The 25,350-nt window shown below is 35.7% G+C and overlaps 1 protein-coding gene across 4 annotated transcripts in view; it reads right to left on the bottom strand.

Moving 5' to 3' along the window:
- RELCH (RAB11 binding and LisH domain, coiled-coil and HEAT repeat containing) overlaps positions 1-25,350 on the bottom strand; it is a 75,446-nt gene that overhangs the window by 17,396 nt on the left and 32,700 nt on the right. For 3 of the 4 annotated variants that reach the window (XM_066186714.1, XM_066186737.1, XM_066186719.1), the window contains exons 9-22: positions 25,063-25,138; positions 24,578-24,673; positions 16,189-16,301; positions 12,198-12,288; positions 8,461-8,532; positions 7,533-7,673; positions 6,866-7,030; positions 6,028-6,175; positions 3,963-4,119; positions 3,302-3,425; positions 2,529-2,577; positions 2,062-2,141; positions 1,176-1,282; positions 488-587 (exon numbers count right to left, since the gene is read on the bottom strand). In XM_066186714.1, coding sequence (XP_066042811.1) covers positions 488-587; positions 1,176-1,282; positions 2,062-2,141; positions 2,529-2,577; positions 3,302-3,425; positions 3,963-4,119; positions 6,028-6,175; positions 6,866-7,030; positions 7,533-7,673; positions 8,461-8,532; positions 12,198-12,288; positions 16,189-16,301; positions 24,578-24,673; positions 25,063-25,138 — 1,519 coding nt within the window. Of the gene's footprint in view, positions 1-487; positions 588-1,175; positions 1,283-2,061; positions 2,142-2,528; positions 2,578-3,301; positions 3,426-3,962; positions 4,120-6,027; positions 6,176-6,865; positions 7,031-7,532; positions 7,674-8,460; positions 8,533-12,197; positions 12,289-16,188; positions 16,302-18,759; positions 18,848-24,577; positions 24,674-25,062; positions 25,139-25,350 lie in introns of those variants that run through there. The other variant, XM_066186729.1, reaches the window with a different exon arrangement.

Genomic DNA, 25,350 nt, shown 5'->3' with positions numbered 1-25,350 from the left:
ACGTATAGATGCTAAGGGAAAAATGAAGTTGTCATTATGAGGCAAGTAAAGTAACTGTAAAATCTTTAAAAATACTTTCAATTTTTACAAAAAATACAAAATTGGTTACATGTGTGTCTTCACCACCATATCTGGTACAAAGAAAACTAGTTTGAATTACAATGCAAGTGCATTGTATGACCATAGGCAAGACCTACTGAAAATGGTAAGTTGTATATTAGACTACTGATGATGTGTTGAATAGCAAAAGCAGAAGTTAAAACTCAGAGATGCTTATGTTTAACTACAGACCTATAGAAAGATGTGCTGCTGAAAACAGAACAGATACAGAAACAACTGAACAACCTCCTGCTCCATCACACAGTACACAGTTTATATAAGTTGTTTGTAATTATTAAGAATGTAGCAACATTGTCTGATTGATTCCTGTTTTAAAAAAATAAATTCTAGTTTTAAAAAAGTGAAAAACAGTTTGGATAACACTTACCTCAAACATTCTAGCAGCTGTACATCGAACAAGAGCAGAAGTATGGACAACTCCATACCACAAAACAGTTAACAGTAGCTCATGATAAGCTGGGTTTGCACTACAAGAAAACAGTTGGGCAACTGATCAAACAAAAATACTCCCAAGCCCTGGATATGCTCTTTACCTAAAAAAATGCAATCTTAAGTATTCCTTGTTCAACAAATCCAAAACTCCAGTGTTTATCCTTTCTGAAGGATACAAAATATTTATCTCATTCTGAAAGACTTGTAACATGTTGCAGTCTAGAAAATATGTTCCTTTTTTAAAGTTAATTAAAAGGACCCCAAGCTCAACTTTAAGAACGTAATTTTCAATGAATTATAATATTGAATGCAAATACATACCTAGAACAAATAACAATAGTATGGTAAATATAAAATTAATTTCCACTGTATTCTCAGTAAGTTATTTTTGTGGAAATTTTATGTTTGGATTTTGGTGTTCCTCTTTTACATTTCAGATTTTTTTTTTTTTTACTGCTACATTTTTAACCTAGAAATTACATTTATATGAGGGGAAAAAAAACAAGTATAGCCTTTATTCACCCAAAGCATCACAGTTATTTAATATTACACATAGATTTGCAGCTTTTAATAAAACTTTCTAATGTATTTAGATGTAGTCAACCCCAAGGTATATTCTTTACCCTAGTTCCACAAAGGAAGCTTTCAGGCTATCAAGAGGAGCATGGGACAGTGAAAGCATGGTCATTACATCTTCAAGGAATCCAACCAACAGTTTGCGGTCTTCTTCCTGAAAGAAGGGAGTACAGTGATGAATGTGCTGGAAGGATTGCTGAGGTTGTGATGGCAGCCTACGGCTGCAGAGGAGACAAACTGTGGCAAAGAACAAACGAGATTAAGATTTAACAATCTTCTTAGGAACTTCAAAAATGTAGTTAAAGAACAAGAGCCTTTCAAAGCAAACACATGAAGAGATTGTGTTTCATCAACTAAGCACATACTCAATGCATAACTCCTTTTATTAAAAAAACTTTTAAGAACAGTACTTAAGCACATTTATAACTTCTGAAACTTCGTAAGTCATAATACACTAGAAATTTGTAAGATCACGAAGAATTGCTTTTTTTCCTGTAAGATATGTATATACTAGAACTTGACTGCTCATTGCTGGAGGATTAGGTAATATTTATATTGTGTTTGTTTTAGTACTAGGTAACATTAAAACTTTAATACTCCAACTAGGCTTCAAATGGCAATTTACCTGTTTCAGTAAGTTTTGCACCATGATGTTTGCAAAGTTCATAGTTAAATGGCCAAGAAACCATTTCAGGAAAAACATTAATAGAGTTTTGATAGAGGGATATGGTAACAGATGATCCAAATATGCATCACCACCTGACTAGAAAACTTTGCTTGTAAATGTATTTACAGCTGCCCATTCATGTACCTATCTTCAATGCACAAGAACAGTAAGTTTTCAACGAATACAGTAACGTTTAGGGTTTTTTTTTTAAAGTAAGTTTTACACACTATTATACATTTAACAAAGAAACAGAAACCCAAACCTACCTGAATATAACATGTAAGGACCCCTGTTGCATAGATGGGAACTGTGGCTTTTGTTAGCACTCCATTACCTGCTGTGGAATCTAATGAAGCACAGTGAAGAACTGAGGTTTTATACATACATATGAGTATAGAACATATTTATAGTAGACTTACATGTGTGTATTTAAGTATTCTAGATTTAAACCCCTTTTTATATATACATGAAGAATTTGTATGCATATATATGCATATGTACACAAATGTGCTTAAATAATACTCAAGCAGTATTTGGATGAGATTTTTTTTTTAACCTTACACACAATCTTCAACTTCAGAGTGTTCCACTCAGATTAAGACTAGATTTTTCAACATTTCACAAAGATAATAAATTTGAGAACTGCAGCCTGAAAATGTTATTTGAACAAGAGATTGAAAGTTTTTTTCCTGTTGCAGTTAAGATCAATTTATTTCAATAAAAAGCTACTTACCTATGTTTTCCTCAGACAGTCTTAATATTTCCTGGAACTGTGGTTTTACCTATGCAAAGGATGATAAGTTGCGTGTAAGAAAACCTGTTACCAGCATCAATTAGCTTAGAAAAATAAAAAGAATTGCAAAACAAAGCCAAAAAAAAAAAAAAAAAAAAAAAAAAAGCTCGGAAACAAAACAACAACAAAAATCCCCTCTCTGGGGTAGCACATACTGCTAACAGAGTTTTATCTTTAGGTAATCCTCTCACGTTTGACAATTTCCCTTGAAGTATTTTTTAATTATATTCCGAAGTTATTTTATTGAGAAAAATTAAGTAATTCCTTGATAAAAATGTTTAGCTACCACCTGCAGAACATATTTCAGGCTGGGAAGGCATCAACTTTAAATTTTTTAATCAAGTGAAGCTGGAGTACTTGTGTACACTGCAAAGACTGAACAGTATGCTGCTCTGAAGAAAGCTATTAAATAACCAGAATTAGGATGATCTCTCCTACTCTTTGTCATTCACAAAGAAAATACAAAGAACATAGTTTAAAAAAAAATTGTCCCTGGTTGGGCAAGATAAGAAGGCCATTCCAAAACAGCCAAAACCAGAAAAGGACACAAACAGGGCTCTAAAAATATCAGGTTTAAATGTACTTATGGAAAAGCATCAGTGTGACATAAAAATATAAATGGTCACGAAGTCTGGGTGTTTTGACATATTGTAAATATAGAGAATATGTTATCACGGTACTCTCTATGTAGACTATTTAAGGTAATATCTTACCTTAGTGTTTGTAAAAATTTTCCCAAATGTCCTACAAAGTCTCCAGAAAAATTTAGAGAACTCATGGACACAGGCAGTTGATGCTACATTGATCTTGCCAACTATTTCTATAAGCTGCGGTAGCCTAAAAGTCAGGACACAAAAGGATATTAAACACTGCTCTGATTTTTTGCTTTTGTCCATTTACAGTTGCATAGATTTATTGCTTATATTAATAAATACATGCACACACAAAGCACTAAGGGTTCTAATAAAATTAGCTGCATGTTCTTTACAATTCCTGACCCATGAAGAAAGCAAGGGTTTAAATGCCAGAAAAGTCTGACCCATATTTTCAAACATCTGTTGCTATCGCAAGATAGAATACAACAACCTTTACTTCACAAGAGAATTAACTATACCAATGCAAAAATAAAATAAACAACTTTTCAGACCAAATAGTTACCTACATGTTCTGCTAGACTTGATATTTTCTGAATGAAATCAAAGGCAATTCAGCATGAAAATTAAAAGGCCTAAAATAAATTAAAAGTTTTCCTATTTAGTAATTCTCAAATACAATCATTCTTACATTCAGTAATTCTTGAACATGACCATGCTTAAGAAGTATTAGCTTTGACACATTTTAGAATGAGGTATCCTAAGACACAAATTAACTCACAGCTGATTGACTACCCATAGCAGAGTCTCCCAGCCTGTGGTGCCCTCATGCTCCAGCTGATGGTCGTACAGCTGCAACAACACCGCCAACTGTTCGCGGCTTCCAATGATGACGGCAACGTCCTGAAGAGGCGACACGGGCCGGGGAAACCTCGTGACTGCACCAGCAGGGAACAGCAACCATGAATGAAAGAAGATGACAATACCATGGAGGTGATGTCAGAAACAACAACCAAGAAACTGTGAAACTCATTAGGTGCCTTCTCTATAAGGTTATCAATTTTCTTTTTAAAAATCAGTGAGTTAAAATCATCTCTGGAGAGATTATGTAACCCTAAGTTAGAAAGAGGAAATACAGGAGGATTATGTTATTGTTATTGCCAGTACAGCTTGACCATGGTCAAACCCTGCCTGACCAACCTAGTGGCCCTCTATGATGGAGTGACAACATCTGTGAACAAGGAAGAGCTACAGATGTCACCTGTCTGGACAGCTGTAAGGCCTCTGACAGTCTCCCAACACATCTTCCCTAAACTGCAGAAATATGAATTTGATGGATCAGCTTTTCCATGAATGAGGAATTGACTCAATGCTCACATCTGGAGGACAGTGGTCAATGCCTTAATGTTCAGATGAACATCAGTGACAAGTTGTACCTCTCAGGGGTCCATACTGGGACCAGTAGTGTTCACTACCTTCACTAATGACACAGACAAAGGGATCAATTGCACCTTTGGCAAGTTTGCAGATGACACCAAGCTAGTGGTGCAGTGGCACACCTCAGGGACAGGATGTCAAGACTGAGGGAGGCACCTGAACAAAACTGAGAAATGGGCCCATGGGAACCTCATGAAACTCCACAAGGCCAAGTGCAAGGTGCTGCACCTGGGTTAGGGCAATGCTCTGTACCAATACAGGCTGGGGGATATGAAGGGATTGAGAGCAGACTTGGGGGTGCTGGTGAGTGATAAAACTGGATGTGACCCAGCAATATTTGCTCTCAGATCAGAAAACCAATACTATCCTGGGCTGCATCCAAAACAGCATGGCCAGCAGGGTGAGGAAGATGATTCTACCCCTCTGTTTCTCTCTCATGACACCCTACCTGGGGTGATGCATTCATTCCTTCCCAGCACAGGAAAGACATGGACCTGTTGGAGCAAGTCCAAGGAGGGCTATAAAAATGTGAACAAAAAGATAGAGCACCCTTCCTACGCAGAAAGGCTGAAAGAGATGTGCTTGTTCAGCCTGGAGAAGCCTGAAAACCTGAAATTTTTGAATTCCTTATTTAAATAGTAACCACTTAGTGAAAAAGTGCTCATCTTCAAATTACTCAAGTCAGCTAAATGAGTCTTACCATGGCATGTTTAACACTTTCAAAAGAGTATCAGACAGTAATGTACCACTAGCTACTTTCCATATTCTCCATTGTTACCCTTTCTTTGCATCTTCACACACAGCACTATTATCAGCATGTGGCAGGTGTTACCAATAACATCTTTAAAAACTATTAGCAACAGTAGAAAACACTCCACAGGCTAGGATTGCTGATCTAAGGACAACTTCACCATGAGGCCATTCAGTCACAGAATAGTTTGGGTTGGAAGGCACATTAGCTCCAACCCTCCTACCATGGGTAGGGACATCCTCCACTAGACCAGGCTGCTCAAAGCTCCACCTAACCTGGCCTTTAACACTGCCAGGGATGGGATGGTCTCCTAGGATATTACACAGATAGATAACAGATGGTGATGCTGCTGAATTATGCTGTGTTTTTCCCACTCCATAAATTTGTAAGAATTAACTGAAACTGTGGCCAGCCTTCCTGAGCTATTATTGGCTATTAATGGAAATCAATTCTTTAGAAACCTTTAGGAAATACAATTAAAATTTGCTTTGCTTTCTAAAAGCTTCTTATAAGAAGTAGAGAAAAATAGAGGATATATTTTTTTGTGATAACCAGGTATATCAAGCATAGAAGGGGGTGAAAAAGGAAGCATTACTTAAGAATTTGCTAAGGCAGACCGATACAAAAAAAATCCACACGTCAGAAATTAATCATTTACCTTCTATTTGTGGTACTTCTCCCTGAAGTTTAGCCTTGCTTGTAAAAGGTGCATTCTGTAGCACCAGTGCAAACAGCGAAGGAATCAACGACTGCAGGGCAGACAGATACATGTGGAGCTTATGCTCATCCAAGCCATGTTCTCCTTCCTGAAACAAACAGGACATTAACTTAAAAGTTTTCAGTTTGGATGATCTGTTCCTTAAGCATTTATTCCCTGGCAAGGCATCAACACATCTGTGATGAGCTTCAACCCAGACACACTAATTATAAAGCAATTTAGCCTAATCATACGCATATTTCATCACTCTTAAGTCACCTATGCTCAAAACATTCAGGTAATACAGCCTTTGGCATTCAGCAGTTCATACTGATGAACAAACTGCTATTTTGAAAGAACATTTTCCAGCACATTTTGGGAATGTGGATCCTTGGCCTCAGAGACCAAGGCATCTAAGCTGAATAAACAAGTCACCTGTACTCTGAAAGTCAGCGTCTTCTTTCAATGTTAGATAGTTATGAGGCACCCAATTTTTCCAGAACTTCCGAAATATCTATCAAATGGAATGTGCAAACTGGATCATAACGGGAAATGACCTAACTTAATCATTCAAATCTACTTTTCTTGCTTATTTAATAAAAACTGCAGTTTACTAAAATCTACACAATTTAAACATGGGGCAAACGCTATTAGGCTATAAAACAAAACAGTATTAAAGAAGAGCAGGTTTAGTTTGGGGGAGGTTTGTTTTTTTTTTTTCCTGATTTTTTCCTTCTTCCAAAGTACAAATAAAGAATACAAAGAAAATTCTCCAATGTAGAAACAGCTGAGTACATACCCTGAGCAATTTTTCAATTTTATTAAGCAGTGTGGGTATAAGATGGAACTGTAAATTTCCCAGTTCTGTTGTCCAGGCAGCATAAGCAGGTAAAAATACCTGATGTGTTGCACTAACCACACGTTCTGAAGGGTCTCCTAAAGCTGAAAGCAGCAGTTCAAAACCCTGGAAAAAGACAGTAAAAATTACAATTATTTCCCAAAAATTGATATACACATTTTACCACTCTGCTTTCAAAAACTCGAAGAGAAAAGTTCTTTATTTTCACTTATCTGAAACATTATTGGGCAGCATTAAGCTGAACTACAGGTAGGCTTCGTTGTAGCAAATAAATCAATGTTAGTAAGTGACGATAGCAAACTGGCTAATAATGTCAGGTGGGCAATGAAGTGGTATGTTTCTTAAAAGCAGATTATGAACTATTAGAGCAACTTCTGTATAAGGCTTACAACTGAAATTCTAATGCTACTTGTATTTTTTCTGTTTTGTCGTGGTGATATAGTAAAATCAACATTCATATAAATAATCAATTTTTAAAAGTATCTGGAAAGAATTAATAAAAATACAGGAATTTAAACAACCCCCTATTATTATACCAGCCCTTTCATTATTCATGAAATATCTATAGAAAACATTTTATACATACAGAACCCAAACCAAATTTTACCTGTTGATATTTATCTGGATCATCAATATAGCCCATAATGATGCCAAGGCTTTTGATCACAGCTTCTCGTACCAGATCTGCCTTATCTTCCATTAGCATTTGTTGCAGCATGGAAAGTACTAATGAACTGCGAATTTCTTTCTGTTTATAAATGAGAAACGTATTTGTAAAATCCAATGAAACAAGAAATGTGCTTTTGTATCAAATATTACAAAAAAGTTTCCACTTCTATTAGTGCTCACAAACAAAATCCTTTCTTCCAACCATAAATTCCCTTATGAATATTACATGTTCAATTTTCACAGCAGAAGATGAATGAATATAAAATGTCAGTAGTTTCATTAGAGAGACTTTTGTCCTATTAAGCACAGAAGTAAGGTCATTTCATTTGCATGGAACAAAAAATAACTAACAGCAGTAAAACTACTACAGGCCTAGACTTAAAACTAAGTAATCACTGCATTGCTAAATTGGGTTTTAAGTTCTCCCCCCACCCTTTCTCTGAAGCTTCAAATTCTAGTTTACCACTGACATAATTTCGCTTCTTCTAACTGGCAGTACCCTTTATGTAACATCCCACAGTGTCTGAAGTGTCTACAGTTGGGTGCCAATTCTTTTTTTCATGGATTTTCATAGATTGTTTCCTTAATTTGCCCTAATTATCTTTTCTTTATCTAATTTTTACTGAAATGAGTATTCATATTGTTTCTCGAAACATTCTATAGATAGTTATGAAGAAATACAGGTTAGTCTATCTCCTTCTTAAAGTGACTTAGTGAATCTCATGTGTGATATGAAGTAGAAGACAATGTCACTATGTATAACATACACACTTGGTAATGTTTAAAATCGAAAAGGATGCTTACATTATGCATCAGATTTTTACCTTGCTTTCCCTAGCAGGTATTTGGAGTCTATTAATACTTACTGGAAGGTAAGGTGCTAGAGCTCCACAGGATTCTGCTACCAGCAGCCGTCGCTCTGGGTATTTGTGGTTGATCTGGTAAAGAGAGACAGATGGACTGTTAGCTTTGCAGTAACCAGCATTCAAAATGTGGTTAGAATGAACTGCAACAGAGGGATTTGTCTGCACCTCTTCAGTAAACACTGACTGAGCTCACAGAAGCTACACCTGGATACTAAGCAGCCTCAAATTCTCGCACTGAGGCATAAAGGTGAGGCAGCTGTCCTGTAAGACAGAGCTTATAGTAGGGAAAAAGTCAGAGAAGCACGTACGTATATGAGAAGCAGGTACATACATGGAATAAAAAGGAAAGCAGCATATGGGCTGCTGTACTCTAAAGAATCTGCATAACTCCTGAACAGGCATGACAAAGTATTTTGTCGTATGAAGCCTTTCAGGAGCACTGTTCCTCCAAGAGCTACACAAGTGCCCTCTAGTGCTCTGAGCCAACAGTGCAACAGAGCTGCCCAGGTCCTGCTGAGCAATCAGAGTCAAAAGGAGACACATGTAGAAGCCTAAATGTATCTGCATGCTATTAAAGTTCTGCTCTCAAGTCCAGCATAAATATGTCAAACCCCTAAAAACAATTCATATTACTAAGAACCTCTTGCTTCTGTGATATTTCCCCGTTCTACTCAAAAGTTGCTTGAAAATTCTGCCTTACAAATTTAGTATTCAATACTGACACTTCAGAATCAAGTTTGCATTCCGGTGGAGCCAGATTTAGCAGCCTGTGTAATGGTTGTACAATGAAACAATGAAGTGTTCCAATATACTTTGTGAATAAAAAAGTCTAGGGTAAAATGCTGAGAGTAAAATGGGATTTTTTGATGCTGTCAGATAAAACAGGATATGTAGCATTTGGTGCTACCGTTTCTCTCTTGCTATGAAGCGTATAGCCTTTGTGAGGCAGCCATCTCACCATGAAAAAAGACCAAAGTACTACTGCCTTCTTTGTCTCTGTCTTGAAAGACCTGCCTTCAGTAGTCTGAGGTCCCTAAAATCCATGCCAAATTCTGGCATAAGGAGGACTTTCGGCAGAAAACTAGCAGGAAACATTTGAAGAAACATTCTAAGAAATTGGACATACACTAGATTGTGGGTCTTGATGGGGATGTACCCATGAGAGCTCAGGGATCTGGCTGATGTCATTACAAGAACACTCTTGACAATTAACAAAATATTGTGGCAATGGGGCAAGTTCCTGAGGACTGGAAAAAACCAAATGTCACTGTTACCCTCAGGAAGGGAAAGACAGAGAACCCATTAAAACACAGGCCCAGTCTGCCTCACACCAGCTCCTGGGAAGGTGTTGGAGCAATCAGCCTTACAAAGCATTTCCAAACATCTGAAGGACAAGAAGGTGGCTGGAAATAGCCAGCATGTATTTACATTGAAAAAAATGACACAACCTGACAAATTCCTGAGACAAATGGCTCTGCACACTCAACTATGATGCCTGACTCTGACTGCACTGGTATGAAATTACTGAGAACTCTCTCAAGAATCAAGTGCAGAAAAGATGATTTCAAAGAGACTTAAGTGAACAAATTGTAAGGTTCAGGACTAAACTGAAGCCTCAGGAATGGGAGAATGTTATTTGAGTGTGTCTATTACTATTTTGCATTCATTAATCAGTAGAGCACCTATAATAACTTTTGGAAGTATGGAGATTTCAGAGATAAAAAATATTATGGACAAGTAATTATGGACGGCTTTAAAACCTACTAGGCTGTGAAGGTGGCACTGGAACAAGCTGACCAGGGAAGCTGTGGATGCCCCATCCCAGGAAGTATTCAAGGCCAGGTTAGATGGGGCTTGGAGCTGGATGGTCTTTAAGGTCCCTTCCAACCCTAACTTTTTTATTACTCTATAAAATCTTTGACTTATGTGCCATCTTTTCAAAAGCACATTCGCCACTGGAAACTGAGACACACATCATCTTCTGCAGCTCTGCCTACCTGAGGGAAACAGCAATGGCTAGTTTCAGCTGGTTTAGGTGGTCTGGCATGGTAATAAGAACATCACCCCTGATATTGTGAAAACATGGAGGAAAGAAGACTCAAATTTCTGTCAGGTTTGTGTTCAGGGAAGATGAGTAGCCCTTGGAAACTAAATCTAACTAAAATGTTTATTACCCTTGATTTTCCTTTTGTCTTTTGTAAGCAGTATTCCAACTGTGGAAGCCAATAACTGGTCACTAGTTTTCAGTGACTTTCTTAGCATTCAGAGAGCCTTCAACTAAACTGAGCCAGTTACCAAATTTTGCCTGCAAAAGAGCAGGTGGAGAGTTTACAAAGACTAGCCTGACAACTCTGAGCTCCACAAGGTATCAACGGGAAAGATGAATTTCCTGAGGGACCAGTCCTTTGCATCTGTAAATAGATTTTGGTTGAAGACCAAGAGCACAAATCATGATTTACACATCTACTGCAAAAAGTAGAAAATTATGTCTATACTAGACTTCCTTCTACAAACTCACGACTTGTGACAATAAGATTCAGCTGGTATTTCGCTGGAGAAAATAATGACCTGGTTCCAGTACTGCAAACAAAGTCTGGCAAACGGCTTAAAGTGCACTATGACATATGACTTGGCAGTCTGATATGCTGTACTTGTACAGTTGGACTAGCTTCTCTTTTGCATCAGCAATTAGCAAGAAGTGGATGAGAAAAAAATGTGCTCTTACTGAGGTGAGATAGTTTTTTTCAAGCACAGTATAAATTTCATGAGGACTAAGAAAAAAATGTTGCTTATAAAATTAGGCAAAAGTACAGAATTCTTTGTATGGCTCCTTTCAAACTACTACTGTCATAAGACCTTCACTTAATCAACAGATACACAGTCATCCACAACAAGCACAAATGCTGCACATAATTCGTACTTCTACTGTCAGAAAGCATTAAGGCTATTAAAGCTTAGACTTTATTGTGAAACACAGATTGCTGTGTTATGCAAGAAACAGTAGAAAACTACCAGACCAGAAAGACTCAGCCATCAAAGCAGTCATTCCCACTCCGTCATGGCTTAGTTATTCATTGTCTTTTCAGGCAACGATGAACTCCCTTTCCTTCAGTGTGGTAGGAAAACACAACACATTTTCACCTGAACTCATGTCGTTCTGCTTCTATGCCTCAGATGAAACAGTAAAAACATTTCAGTTTGGTTGTTCCGTTATTCCTATTAATTTGGAGTATCTGTGAAAAAGATCACTGTGATTCTACCAGTGACTTGCAAACTTCAGGCTCATCCCACAGGACTTTAGTCCTTGATTTTCTATTTAAGAATTTAAACTAGCTGAGGTGTGGACACTGTTCCAGGGACTATATACAACATTAAAAAAATCAGCAAATAAAATCATTGAATGAAAATGGATTTCCAACAGGCTGGAAGGTACAGTAAAAATTATAAAAGTACGGACCTAGCAATGTTACACAACGCTGATGATGAACATGTGCTTATCTACACTTCAATATAATGAGCAGGTACAAGCAGGTAACTAAAATCTCCAGATAGTCTTTAATAAGCTTTCTGCTTCTGAGGTGTTTTTAATGTTAGATAAAAATACACATGATGAGAACAAAAAACATCCCGATATCTTTTTGAAAGGCAAACCCAAAACCTCCCCTTCAAACAAATAAAACTAAAATTTATGAACTTTTAACTAACTTTGAAGGGTAAAGCAAACAATAATCAACTACCTGCTCCCAACACTGTGGTAAAAGTTCAGCTTCTACACGTGTTGGTCCAACATGTCGGGCAAATGCCACGCACCCAGTCAGTATCATCTGTCTGAAAATATAAATTTAAAGCTTTAACCTGTTTATAAAGTTTTATATAACATACATTCTTTAAGTTAGGAAAATTACATGCTGACAGGCAATTGTCTCAGACAGGTAATTGTCTTCAATCAAGATTTCACACCATCCACACTGACATAAAGAATAAATATTAAATGGAAAGCCATTAATATCCCTGCTCATTGCAGGGTGGGGATTTGCTTACATGACCTTCAAATGTCCCTTCCAACCCAAACTATTCTATGGTCTTACCTTGTTTTATATTCAAAATGTCTTTTCCAAACTCTTGCAGATTCTCAACTCCATAAACCAGTCTGAGAATATCTGATTTGGGTATTTCTGTTTTTCTGAAGTCTGAGACTGGGAATCTCTGACTAAATCTCTCATTTAATTCTTAGTACTGAATACTATCATGCAGTAAAAGTATGTAAATTACCTAATACTATCATGTCATCAGTATTTTACAGAAGTAAATTGATTTTATTTAGAAGCATTTGTGAGATTTAATGAACTTTCTTCAGAGCAAGCAGCTTATTTCTTTTATGACATAGTTTTGCAACACTCTAACATGCAAGTTACTCTCATCTCTCACAAAAAACTGGACTTCACTCTTGTGAGAAATCTTCTAAAGCCCACTAAAGAAAGAAAGCAAGTAATCAACCAGTAGTATCTATAATCACCTGTTATTTGTATTCACATTCTTATGTTTTATACCTTTCATTAAAGTTTGCAAGAAACTGCCATTGTTCCACCAATTTCATAGGCACAGAGGTATATATAAAATTTCAGTAAGATTGTACTAACCTGTAATTTGTGGTATTTTATTTTATGAGTGTCTATCTTGCTAAGATGTTTTTATTTCTATTTTTCCTGCTGATAGGATTGAAATAATGCCAACCTTGCATGCAATTCACCAATTCTATTTACCTTCAGTGCCTACATGAACCCTAAAATATCCAGTTTCAAATGATAATGTGTGGACATGAAACTCAATTTTATCACCTCAGTAAGATTAGGACACTATTCAGAGTTTATTATTTTTACTCTGTGAAATGTAAGCCAAAATTAATTTGTTACCATTTTAGTGTCATGTCTAGACTCCTAAATATTTTCTGTATCAATAGCATCCCCTTAAGGTTGAAAGGCAGAGATTTTGCTGGTTATCTTTTAACCCCTCACAGAATGTACTCCATCAAAAAAAGACTCATTCACTTTAAGATTTTTTTAGGAGAAATATCCTATCAAAAAGGGTTTTTTAAAGTCCCAACATTCTTTAGGCCAACAATTGGAACAAGTTCTTTTGTTTTGTGTTGTGTGTGTTTGGATTTTTTACCTCTCCACCACATTCAGAGAACTAGGCCTTTGATCAATGTAAAAAGTCAGGAGAAAACAAAAATGGTTAGATAAGACTCAAGAAACCAACAACTGATAGCAACATGGAGACAAAAGTCTGTGGTAATTCTGAGTTCTACTGCAAACAAAATAGGCATTTGAGTTACTTTCTTTGGTACTATACACTGCACCTAATCATAAGACTGGGCAACAGAATATACATTTTTAAGATATTAGAAAATAGCAGAACACAGTAATCACTTGAAATTTTCTGCATTAGAAATGGAATAAAGCAAAATATTTTTTCTTAAATCAAATATTTTAAAAAAAGTTCAATGAAATCTCAAAATTAAGTCAGTTTTCCTTTTGCCTTGCCTACAAAGATGAGAATTTGAAGATATTTCAAAAATATTTTAAAATAAGGCTTTAAATATTTTACTGCAACCATTTTAACAGCATATGGTAACAGTCAGCATTTCAGGGAAAGGAAAGTTGTAAGGATCTCAAGAAGAGGTGAGTGAAGCAACATTTTAATCTTGTCCTATTAGAGTCAAACATTAATCTCACTTCTTCATGGCTCCTAGCCTCCAAAACTAACATAAATGTACAAAAAGGAAGTTATGCGAACACATTTTTGCTCCTTTACAGAAGAGAATTCGATAGGCATTTTTAAAAGTTGAATGGGATATTAATGAGCAAAGACATGAGGATAAAAGTGGCCTTGTTAAATACAATGTTAATGTACAAGACTACAAAAATATGCCAAGCACCAAAAAGCATCTCCCATGGGCAAGAGGTATAATCCAGGCCTTCTGCACAATTGTTAAAATACTTCAGGTATTTTACACTGTAAAACAAAATAATTCTTTTAATGGGTTCATTCTTAGAAATGCAATGCCACAGTTCAGTCTCTTGCATCTAGCAAATTAAAAATGTCAACTAATCAGCTGCTTTAACAAGGTAAAATGTGGCAGGCCTACACCAGAAGGTAAACAAGTAACAAGAAATAATTATCATTGTTCTGGTAATTAAACCTCAATGCCTTTGCTCACGTAATAATGAACAAGACTGCTAAAACATTATTTAAATGTATTTAGATTAAAAAAAAGCATGCATAATACAAATCTATAAATATACCCCCCCTTAAATTCTGAATAAGTAGTTTCTATTTAATTACTATTCAGAGTCTCTTTTATGTGATGGAATCTTAAACGGTTTTCCATCAGGTTATGGCACTTTCAAAAGCAATTACTATTTCTATGTGTGCAAATGTATATTATGTATATGCATGCTTTGTCCTAGAGTTTATGGCAGATTATTTTTCCAAATTTCTCATGAAAATAAGTTATTTTTATATATAAATTGGTAATTCACAACAAAAATTGAACCAACTTAAGGAAAAAAAGCTTTTTCTTCTTAACTGCTGAAAAAGAACACCTAATGCACCTATAGGGAGATATGAAAAGTCTACCCGACAGGCCATCAATCCCGTAACAAATTAATCAAGAGAGAGTACAAGCGACATGTAATTTCCTTCCAACCACAAATTATTTTAGCTTCTAACTCCACATGGGATATTCGAAACATTTCAGAAGCAGATTTCTAATGACTCTGAAGCAGAACCAGGACTGCATCTTTTTCTAATTTCAATCTGCATGGTACCACTATGCTACAAGTTGCTTTTGTTTATTTAAGCATTTTTTTTTGTCTCCAAAGCCATGGCCTTCAATCGTACCTAACCTCTAAATTTTACCATGGGAACGGTTTAGAAAGATGCCTGAACACTTCAGTTTTGGAGGGTCTCCAAAAGAAATGCTTTCCACCGATTTCATAAAGCCTATTTTGTCTGAAGACAGCCTAGAGCAACATCAGACACAGATGCTTTCCAAAACATCTCTAATGAAAATAATGGAAGAGCTACAGATCAAACATGAAAAGCTGTTCCACAGTTAAGAGAAGGAAACGTCAAGATCAGTACAAAGTCAGATTTCCTGAGCACTAGAGAAGAATTAAATTTATAGAACAAAAGGTGTAATTTGTTTCAGAAGCTTAAGCAAAATGAAACAAAGCTCTTAACACTTGCCAGACCTAGAGTATTGCCACATTCTTCTTAATTTTTTATTGCTACCATAGTAAAGAGCCATACACAGAAAGAGCACTATTTTCCCCAAAGAAATGTTATCTGAACAAACATGTAGATCACTAAGGTTAAAAAAAAAAAAGCTGTTTTGATTTCTACATCAACCAATGCTAAGAATTATGATGTTAAATATCATTCTAACAAAAAAGTTTAAGTTCATCTTTAAACAGAAAAGGGAATTGAAATATTACACTCTGGCTTACAAGCACATTCTTACATTTCAGTAACTAGGAGGTACAGGACATGGAAAAGGAAAGTCCTGAACTTCGCATAAATTTGTCTACACTGTATAGGCAAAATACCAGCTTGAATTAAACTTCTTTAATACCACCCAATAAAATACAATTTCTGTAAGTTCTGCTGCTTGCACAAAGAAAAAAGTTCCTGCTTGTCCCATAAACCACACAAGCACAAACACACCTTTGCTCATCGTCTGGTCGTTTGATCAAATTGAACAGTATGTGCAGAAGCTGATCCCTCTCTTTGGGCTCAGGATGGAGGCAGGCTGTACACAGTATGAGCGGGATCAATTCCTAAAAGGTTGTGGGTAGGGGAAAACCAAACAAAGTAAAGTTGCTTTGGGTATACATTCATTACAGCGAAAGAAACTAGAGAAGATAAATCTAACATCATATAACATCAAAACAGTTAGAAAAGATACTTTGGAGTTGTGACGTCTTATTAAGTGACCTGAGGAAAGTGAAGGTCTACAAAAGTTAGAATTATTTTCCTGCTAGGATAAATCGGGGGACAACCAGCACACAAAATGAAAAGCTCTGCAAAGATTACAATTAACATATGCAGGTCACCTGTAACCAGAATCAGAGGACAATCATAGTTTCAGTTGTTTCCACTACTGAACTGAAGCTCCACAGACATCTATGGAATAAAGTTTCTATGAAAAAATGCCACGGAATTAAAGATTAAAATTTCCAATTAAGCATCCACACAGTTTTGTGCACAAGTTTGAAAAAATGAACACTGAGAAACATACATTGGTAAAGGTGACTGCAGACAGATTTTGTGTTGACTGACAATTATCTGATTTTTGTAAAGGTTCTATGTTTGGTTTTTTTTTTCCCATATAAAAGCAATCTCTGAAGCTGAATTTTCTTTTTGGGGCAATTAAAATCCCTTAAAGGAACAAATTACAAAGAAAATACTGTGTAAAATACAAAGAGAAAATAAAAGGATCTTCATAGCGAAAACCTTCTCCTTTCAAAATATGCCTACAAAGCTCATGGTATTCATTCCCAGAAGAAACAAATGTTTCTAAAACATTGTCTGGAAGTCCCTTCCCTTGACCTTGTTGATGTGAGCTTTTACTCCAATTGAATTTGGAAGCCAGACAGTTTTTAGGTGATTTAATATCTTAGAGACAGAAACATCACACCGGGAGGTCAGGAAAAGAAAGAACAAGAAAAACCTCAGTGTCTGGAAAAAAACATGGGCAAGTAATCTGGAGATTACCTTGCACACCTGCTGTGTGCTTTGGAGCCATTTTTTAGCAAAAAAAATGTTTTGTGAAGAATCTTAGTTGTGAGAAATAAGCAAGTGACAGTGGGAAACACATCTGATGTTAGTAGGAGAGATTACACAAAACCGGGAAAAGTCTGTGGTTGTTTAGAATGATTTTGCAGGGAGGTGCAAATTCCTTCTTGCAGATATTCAAAGAGACCTGATCATGATGTTCTTGTGGACATGTGGAAATACCACTGACAACATCCTCATTGCTCAACCTGTATTTTCCTAAACAGCAGGAGCTATATTTATATTAAACATAGAACAAGACCCCATTTCAGAGCAATGTCTAAGCTAGTCAACTCCTGACAAGCTTCCCCCCCCCCCAAGAATCCTACTCAGTGTGCTATATTTCATCTCCAAAGACGACCAAGACACAACCTAAACTGTATTTTAACATTCTGTGATTCTGGAAGATTTATTGGCAACATTTAACTCAATTATGATACAGATTAGGGAATTTATGACAGAGGAGACAACATGGAAATATCCTACCTATCACTTAAAAAAATCTAAAAGGTGAGAAGAAGAAATGAAAAATAAATTTGAATAATTTGAACATTTACATTTCTTTAATACTTTTAAGGGTAACAGGGGGTTGTTTTTAAACAAGAGTTGCACAACACAAAATAACATGAACTGAAGATGTTTGTTAAGGAAATTTTACAAATTAAATTGCATGAAGAACTAAATAACTTTCTTCAGCTGAGAGCTTCTTTCCCTCTAGAATCTGCATGTTAGATCTTATTTTTGGTTACTTAAAGGTCTGAGAAGTCAGGGGGTTTAACCTATTTAACTTATTTTTTTGTACTGCATAGAATTTTCTCTCCTGCAAACACTGTTTTAATTAAAAAAGACTTGGAATAATATTACTAAAATAATACTTACCTCGGCACCACTCTAAATACCACTACTTATACATTAAACTAAACTCCTTCAAAGATGAAATCTCATAGCAATTTGTAGATACAAAACAAAATTACTACCATAAAGAATAAAGCTCATTAAAAAGCTTAAAGATAAATAAACACCTGTTACTTTAATGAAATCTAACTTTCTGAAATCTACCCTAAATTCACATTATTCAAATACTCTTGTAAGTATTCTTAAATATTCCTATGAAAAACTTCACAAAGAATATACTCCATTAAATGGGACATTTATGGGATTTTTGTTTCATCTGTTGAAACCAACACATTGATTTCACTTTCTTAGTATGTTTGAGTACCTACTCAAAAATCTCAACTGCTTATTCTGAACTACGGCTAGATTTTAAAACAGTACCATGAGGTGGGGTTTTTTAAGCTTCTTATGGAATTTAAGGAAGTTAACATTGCCTTTTTTCAGTTGCATCTGCATGAAAGGAAAACACCTGAGAATATTCACCTAGAAACGACTGCCTTGTGTCTGAAAGGCTAATGAGTAACCTAGCAGCACTGACATGGGGCAGATACAAGGCTGGTTCTTTACCTTGCAGAAAGCTGGTTATTACAGCTGTATTTTCTTGTCCATTGGTCACATTCTCTCATGCATACTATGGGAGAAGAGAGTGTTCTCTGCATCGCTGCATCAGGGCTTCTACAGTTCCTTCTATTAAGGGGAGTGGAGAAACAATAAGAAGTCTTGAACAGTGTTTTCTGTGCTCCCTATAGCCCTCAGGGACAGGAAGGTGAAACTCGAAGCAAAAGGGACTGTGGGACCAGAACAAAACTGCTCTACAGAAGGACAAAACAGGTCAAGTGAAGTCTCCCAAGGACTTATAAGGGGCAGATTCTTCTCAGGACATTCAGGAGCATTAAGAACAAAAACCAGCCTACAGTTAGCTTTGACTTTATTTCTTCCTGTTGCTAAGAATCATGCCTTTGATGTAGATCTGTTTTACAAATCTCAGATTTTTCATTCTTGAAACCAGCAGAAAAGCTACAGAAAGTAGTCATTTTCCATTAGGACACGGTCAGATTACTGTTTGGCTGTTTAGATTCAAGAGAAAAGTTCACAACATGGTTATGGAGACTCTATATAATTATTAATAATCAATAAGTGGACTTCCAGCGCTATTTGAAACATTCTGCATTCCTTGGGAAGGAATACCACTTGTGCTGACAGTCATAAAACAAAGCAAGAACTAAGTTTCAAAAAAACCCAACAACTCTCCCTCTGTTTAATTTGGGATCCTTCCTAAATGTCCTGTTCATCACCAAGTCCTTCTTTTCTCTTTTGCCTTTGAGTTCAGAACATGAGATTTGATAGTTTTTGTCGGTGTTAGTCAACAGGTGTGACTAGTGACTCTCATGACCATAGCAAGAAGAGTCACTTCCAGAGCTTTGATAATGTTTTCCCATTAGATTCCAAGCAGACTGACATCATAAAATTGTCAGCACTTAAAACTTGATGCAATAAAACATTATGTGTCATAAGTCCCACCTCTACTATTGCAAAGCCAAGTTCAAATCTGAGGGACTTTATACCTGTGAACTACCCAAATGCAGGATGGAGTGAAAGAAGTTATTTTGGTTTTACTGTGAGAGAAGCTACATACAGGTGACTGACAATGCTCTGAGGCTGACCTAACACATTGCACAGGAGAACTGAAACAGCCCATCTTCCCTCTGCTTTACTACTCTGTAACTCTCCGCATAGGTCTCTCCAAAGAAAAACACACATTTTTCTCACCACAGTATCTCTGGACAACTTCTTCATAACTTACAGCAACTTCTTCCATTATCTTTGAAAAGGATTCACTATTTGAGTTATCAATAAAGACAACATTTACATGGACATACGGAGTAGCTCTGCCTTCATTATGGTCAAAAGAACATGGCTTTTTAATAGCAATTAGTACCACCTAAACTACATATACACAAGACAGTTCCTCCTACATATTAAAAGTATTACAACAAAATATTAAACTTCGGGGGTTTTTTTAAGTGCGTCATATAGCGAGCATCTTCGAAGGTAGTGAGGAATTTTCTGTCAGTGTTGTTTCCATCATTATAACAGTGTTTTGCTAAACATTGCAACAAGTCTTCTACATATTAGTTGCAGTCACTAATTACTGTCTTCTTGTTGGAGTGTTCATAAGCAAAATAATTATCTCAAAGAATAAATTTAACTAGTGTTAAGTGTCAAGACCGGTTACTTCAGTAGGTTCAAATAAGAGTATTTTTTATTACTCCAAATATTAATGTATTAATTATGTATATACACCAGGATGACGTGATAAATTTTGTTAAGGTGTGCCTTTTAATCTTTAATAGTCAATGCTTATATTGTGAATCAATGCTATGTTAAAATTATTCTGTAACTTAGCCTCAGACAACAAGTAAATAAAACAAAATAATCTTATTTTCAACAACGGAAATAGGTACCAACAAACCACTGAGAGGGACTGTGTTGGGCAAGAATGTATTTGAAGTTCCAAATCCATCCTCTTAGTTTTAAAATGAAAAAAATATGCAATCATAGGATTAATGCATGACTCAAAACTTTGTGCTACTAATCTTACTAATATTAAAATCACAGCTCTAATTAACTCTCGTGGACAGAGACTATTATTTCAGGACCAAAGTAAGCCTCTCAGAGATCCCAAAGGGATGCCTTGACATAAGAATCAATGGTAGGGTGTGGGTGTGAAAAAAGTTTGTACTACTTTGCCTGTATCTACTGTTTATTTGAAAACACACACATAAAAGTTTGTGACACAACAAAAGCTGTGAATTCAATTAATAAACATCAAATTCAACTCCCTGCATCCATGAATTATGTCAGCTTTATAGACAAAGTATTGAAAGACATCAGCTTTCAGACTAGAGATGAAAAGAGTACGTTACAAGACTGAGCTATTTTACTCTAAGGAAACTGCACTAGACCCTCATATTACTATAAATTTTTAAATTAGGGTAAATTCTGTCACTGCTTGACACAACCCCTGGAAACAGTTAAGCATACTGCAAAGATCTGACACAGTCTTCTTTTACATTTCTTTAGCAAAGCCAATATCTTATGGCTTTTAAAGCATAAGACTGAGATGAAAATTTATAGTAAGATATTCAACTCTACTGTGTTTAAAGAGACATGCCAGAGAATTAAAGTATCTTAATGATATTTATGTGCATTTAATGCACAATTATGTTATTAATTTCAATCTACAGTGGACATCTAGTGGTGTTGAGAACAGCATCAATTCAGAGACTGAAGATTTAAATTATCTTTGCTTCAACTTTACAAACAAATAAAAGCAAAACTCTATTCTTGACATGTTGAACTCTCTATAAATAACAGTTTCTCAGTATAACTAGTGGTGTATATTCAGTAGACTACTATCATGATTTTGCTAAGTTTACATAACACAAAAGAAGGTTAAAGACTAATACTGGAATAATGGACGAGATGGACGCAAATAATTAAATAAAAGTGTTGATTTGGAACAAGAGTAATAAGATATTAAGCAAAAAGTTTACTCTGAGCCAAACTCCATTAAAGGACCATATACTGCAGAGTATGGAAGTTGTACATCCAAACAAGGTTACTCTTGTTTCCTGTCAAAAAAACCCATTGATTTTTACATCTTAGAAGGCATCAAAATAGAGCATTGCACTGATTAGTTATTATAAAAATCTTAAAAGACTGCTTCTCTCTAATTACATTTTAGCCAAAGGAATTTTTCTATGGTACATCTGTTAATAAATAGAAGGTGGCTGATTTTACTTTTGTGATTTTTCAATTATTAATGTATTTTAAGTGGTAAAATGATAATTGAGAAAGCAGATTCCAATGTAGATCAATTTTTATGAACCCAAGCTGCTCATTTGCAAGAAGTATTATCACAGACTGCATTACAAACAATGGGCTTTTTTTTTTTAGGAACTGGTTTTTAGCATTTTGTTACTGGTCATTCCACTGAATGTTACTTGGATTGCAACATCTCCTTCATTTGTGAGTGCATTCATATACAAATCTAAATCTTGACATACATGTTTTCAGGGAGTTAAGATAATCTAGATGCTTGAAATGAAGACAAAATTAAATTTCTATGTGTTACATGAATTTTGATGACTACGAATTGCTTTGAGGCAATTTTCTTGTATGATGCATTATTGATTTTAGAGTTGAACTCCTTTTTTTAAGAAACAACTAAAATGATCCCCTCAGCCATCCTGCTCAATACTGTGTCTTTCCTTCTTTGTTACCCTCCACTGGAACCTGAACTACAGACACTGAATAACAATTAAAGCCGCACCAATACACAAAAATAAATTCTTTCAGAAGTGTCAACTATAATATTTGCCAGAACACTTACTACTGGATCAGGCAGGCTGCTACTGACATTAAGATGCTTAAAAGCATAGGAAGAATGGTTGCTGAATCTCTGCTAAAGGACAACAATTACTGAGAGATTGTCAACCTCCACAAACTCAGCTTCTCCAAAATGAAGACGCATAGCATGTAATTTTCAGCTTAAGATCTTGCAACCAATTTCAACATGCTTCAAGAACAGAGACATTTCAGGGAGTCATGAAAACTTATGTTTCATTCTCATCCTAACACATTGCTGGTCTAAGATATTAAATACTACCATTCTTCTTCTTTTAGAACGGACTGGTGATCACTTTGCATTGTGATCTGAACCTGCCACATATCTTTCTCAAATTAGTGATATTTAGGTATTTTTTAACCCCTTCTCTGTGCAAAAGTCTTGTTACAAGGTTGTTTTTGGACAAGACTCAAAGTTATATCTTGTTGAAGACAGCCTAGTTCTTACATTAGCTTTTCATAATTGATTAGGGTAAATACTGAGAGGTGGTCTACCCAACTTTTCCTTCAAGCTCCATGACTACATCAGAAAGAATGTTAAAATAGCTATAGCAAAAGGTGGCAGGTAACTAAAAGAAGGTATTTTTAAAGCAAAATTAAATTCATAAAACATTAAACATCCCATGTAATCCAATTACTCGACTGTCATTTGCGTCTTTTTCGACTAAACTGAAACAGGAAATTTAAGGCAAAAATACACGTAATCAAATGTAACTTTCACTGTAAAGCAACCTAAGTTGGAAAGAGACTAAAAGGTCACAACAATGTTCATACATTACACAAATTACACTAAAAGCTGTGAAAAGAAGCCAAAATACCACATCCTGCCAAGCAGAAGGAAGGAAAGGAATAAATAAGAAATCAGAAATTAAGCACTGATCCAGGAATATTCACAGAATTATTGTGAAAGACAGAAGCATTTCCAGAGCACCCAGTTAACACTCCCACCCTCTCAAAAATAAAAAGCCTTTTATGAATTTTCAAAACACAGGACATATCTCAAGTTCACTGTGTCAGCTGCTGATAGTTCCTTGTACAGTATAAAATTTTAGATTACAGGATCAGTACAAATTTCTTGAGGAATTTTCAAAGCCTTAAAATGAATTTATGCAAAACACACAACTAAGTCTACCATACTGTAGGTCCCATCAACAAGGACTAAAACTTGCTCAACGAGATATGCTACTTCAAACCCTTTACTTCAATGACAGCTATAAGGATGCTGAATTTTAGTTTGATATGTCTTCAGTTTTTGGGTTTTTTTTAACATATTTGGTAATGTCCAATATTTACACAAAGCAAAACAAAACTAGTCACATTTTTTTCCTTCCTTTTGTATGCTGTACAGCATGAATGATTATGCAAACCATCACCTTCAGTTACATTCAAAATACACTTTACATGTTTGTAATTTTTAGTCATTCTCATTTTAAAGTTAAGGAAAACATATAAGAAGGATTGCTCATTTCCTTATGAAGGGGTGTTTTTCATGAACCTTTACTTGGCTGATACATGGAGCTTCCAAGACAAGACATTAAAATCTGTTTGTGGAAAACTATTTTTGTTGAAGTACATAGCGCTGCAAAAGAACCTGAATGTTATTCTTATTTAAATTGATAGACCAAATAAACCAAACAATGTTTGAACTTACAGCCCCTGTTCTTTGCAAAGCACATTGATATGGTCTTCCCTAACAAAAACATTTGTGGTACCACAAACAGATGGACCTACAGTAACAGTCTTGCTGAATGCTAATGGGTGCCTTAAGCAGAGGAAGAAATATTAGGATACCATGCAGGTTTACTGAACTCACCTGACAGAGGTGTAAAACCATTTTCTAGGAGCAGAGATGCATGCACAAAAGCAAGAACATGATTGCAAGTAACAGACTTTGATGAAGTTAGACACAACATCTTCAAAATGAACAACAAAATACTGTGATAAAAATAAAATGCAAAATTTCATGGTTCCTCACCTCTCGCTTTGCAAGCAGCACATTAGGAACAATATGAGGCAGGCAGCGTCCCAACATTAACATGACACTTCTCTCACTGTCTGCAATCCGAGATACCTAGAAAACCAAGTTGCTTGTTTGCTTTTTTTAGAAGCACAGGAACAGAAAAATACCACTTGAAAGGGATAATAAAAATTGCAGCAGGCTGATCACTTACTGGAAAAGTGTTTAATTTACTCCCACACATTAGGCTGTAAGTTTTTGATGTGTCAGTAATTTCATGAAAAGCATGAATCCACTTGTAGGAGTCTCAAAAGCTCCCAGTAATTAACCTCTATCACTAGGTTTCATATTTAGCATAAAATGTGAAAGCATATCTTTATTTCTTAACTTTCACGCACATAGATTCATTTCTCCATCTATGTTTCAAAGCAATTATTGCTTGTTTAACTATTGCTGCCATGCAAAATGAACGACCTTGTAATTTATGTCAACTGGAAATATACCTCGGATCCCAAACGGCTGTCTGCTGACATCCGACAGAAGGATAGTAGTGCTTGATGGAAAGCTGGTGACAATTTCCTGAAATATCATCGAAGAAAGCTTAAATCAGAAAGGCAATAAAGCAAGTCCTTTCACTCTGGTTTAATCAGCTAGGTAAAATGACTCCTAGAAAGCACGTTTAAGTGATTCATACTACAGAAGTTTTAAAATTATCTTTTAGTGTGTTTAGTTTGTAGCAAGAAAAAAAAAGTGAGTGTCCTAATTAAGAAGTTACTTTTAGTTCCAAAAAA

This window comes from Chamaea fasciata, unplaced genomic scaffold (assembly GCF_029207755.1).
Source record: "Chamaea fasciata isolate MVZ Bird 193981 ecotype frontalis unplaced genomic scaffold, bChaFas1.0.hap1 SCAF_1, whole genome shotgun sequence".
Lineage (NCBI taxonomy): Eukaryota > Metazoa > Chordata > Aves > Passeriformes > Sylviidae > Chamaea > Chamaea fasciata.
The sequence above is the reverse complement of the archived record's forward strand: the minus strand, read 5'-3'. Positions and strand labels throughout refer to the sequence as shown.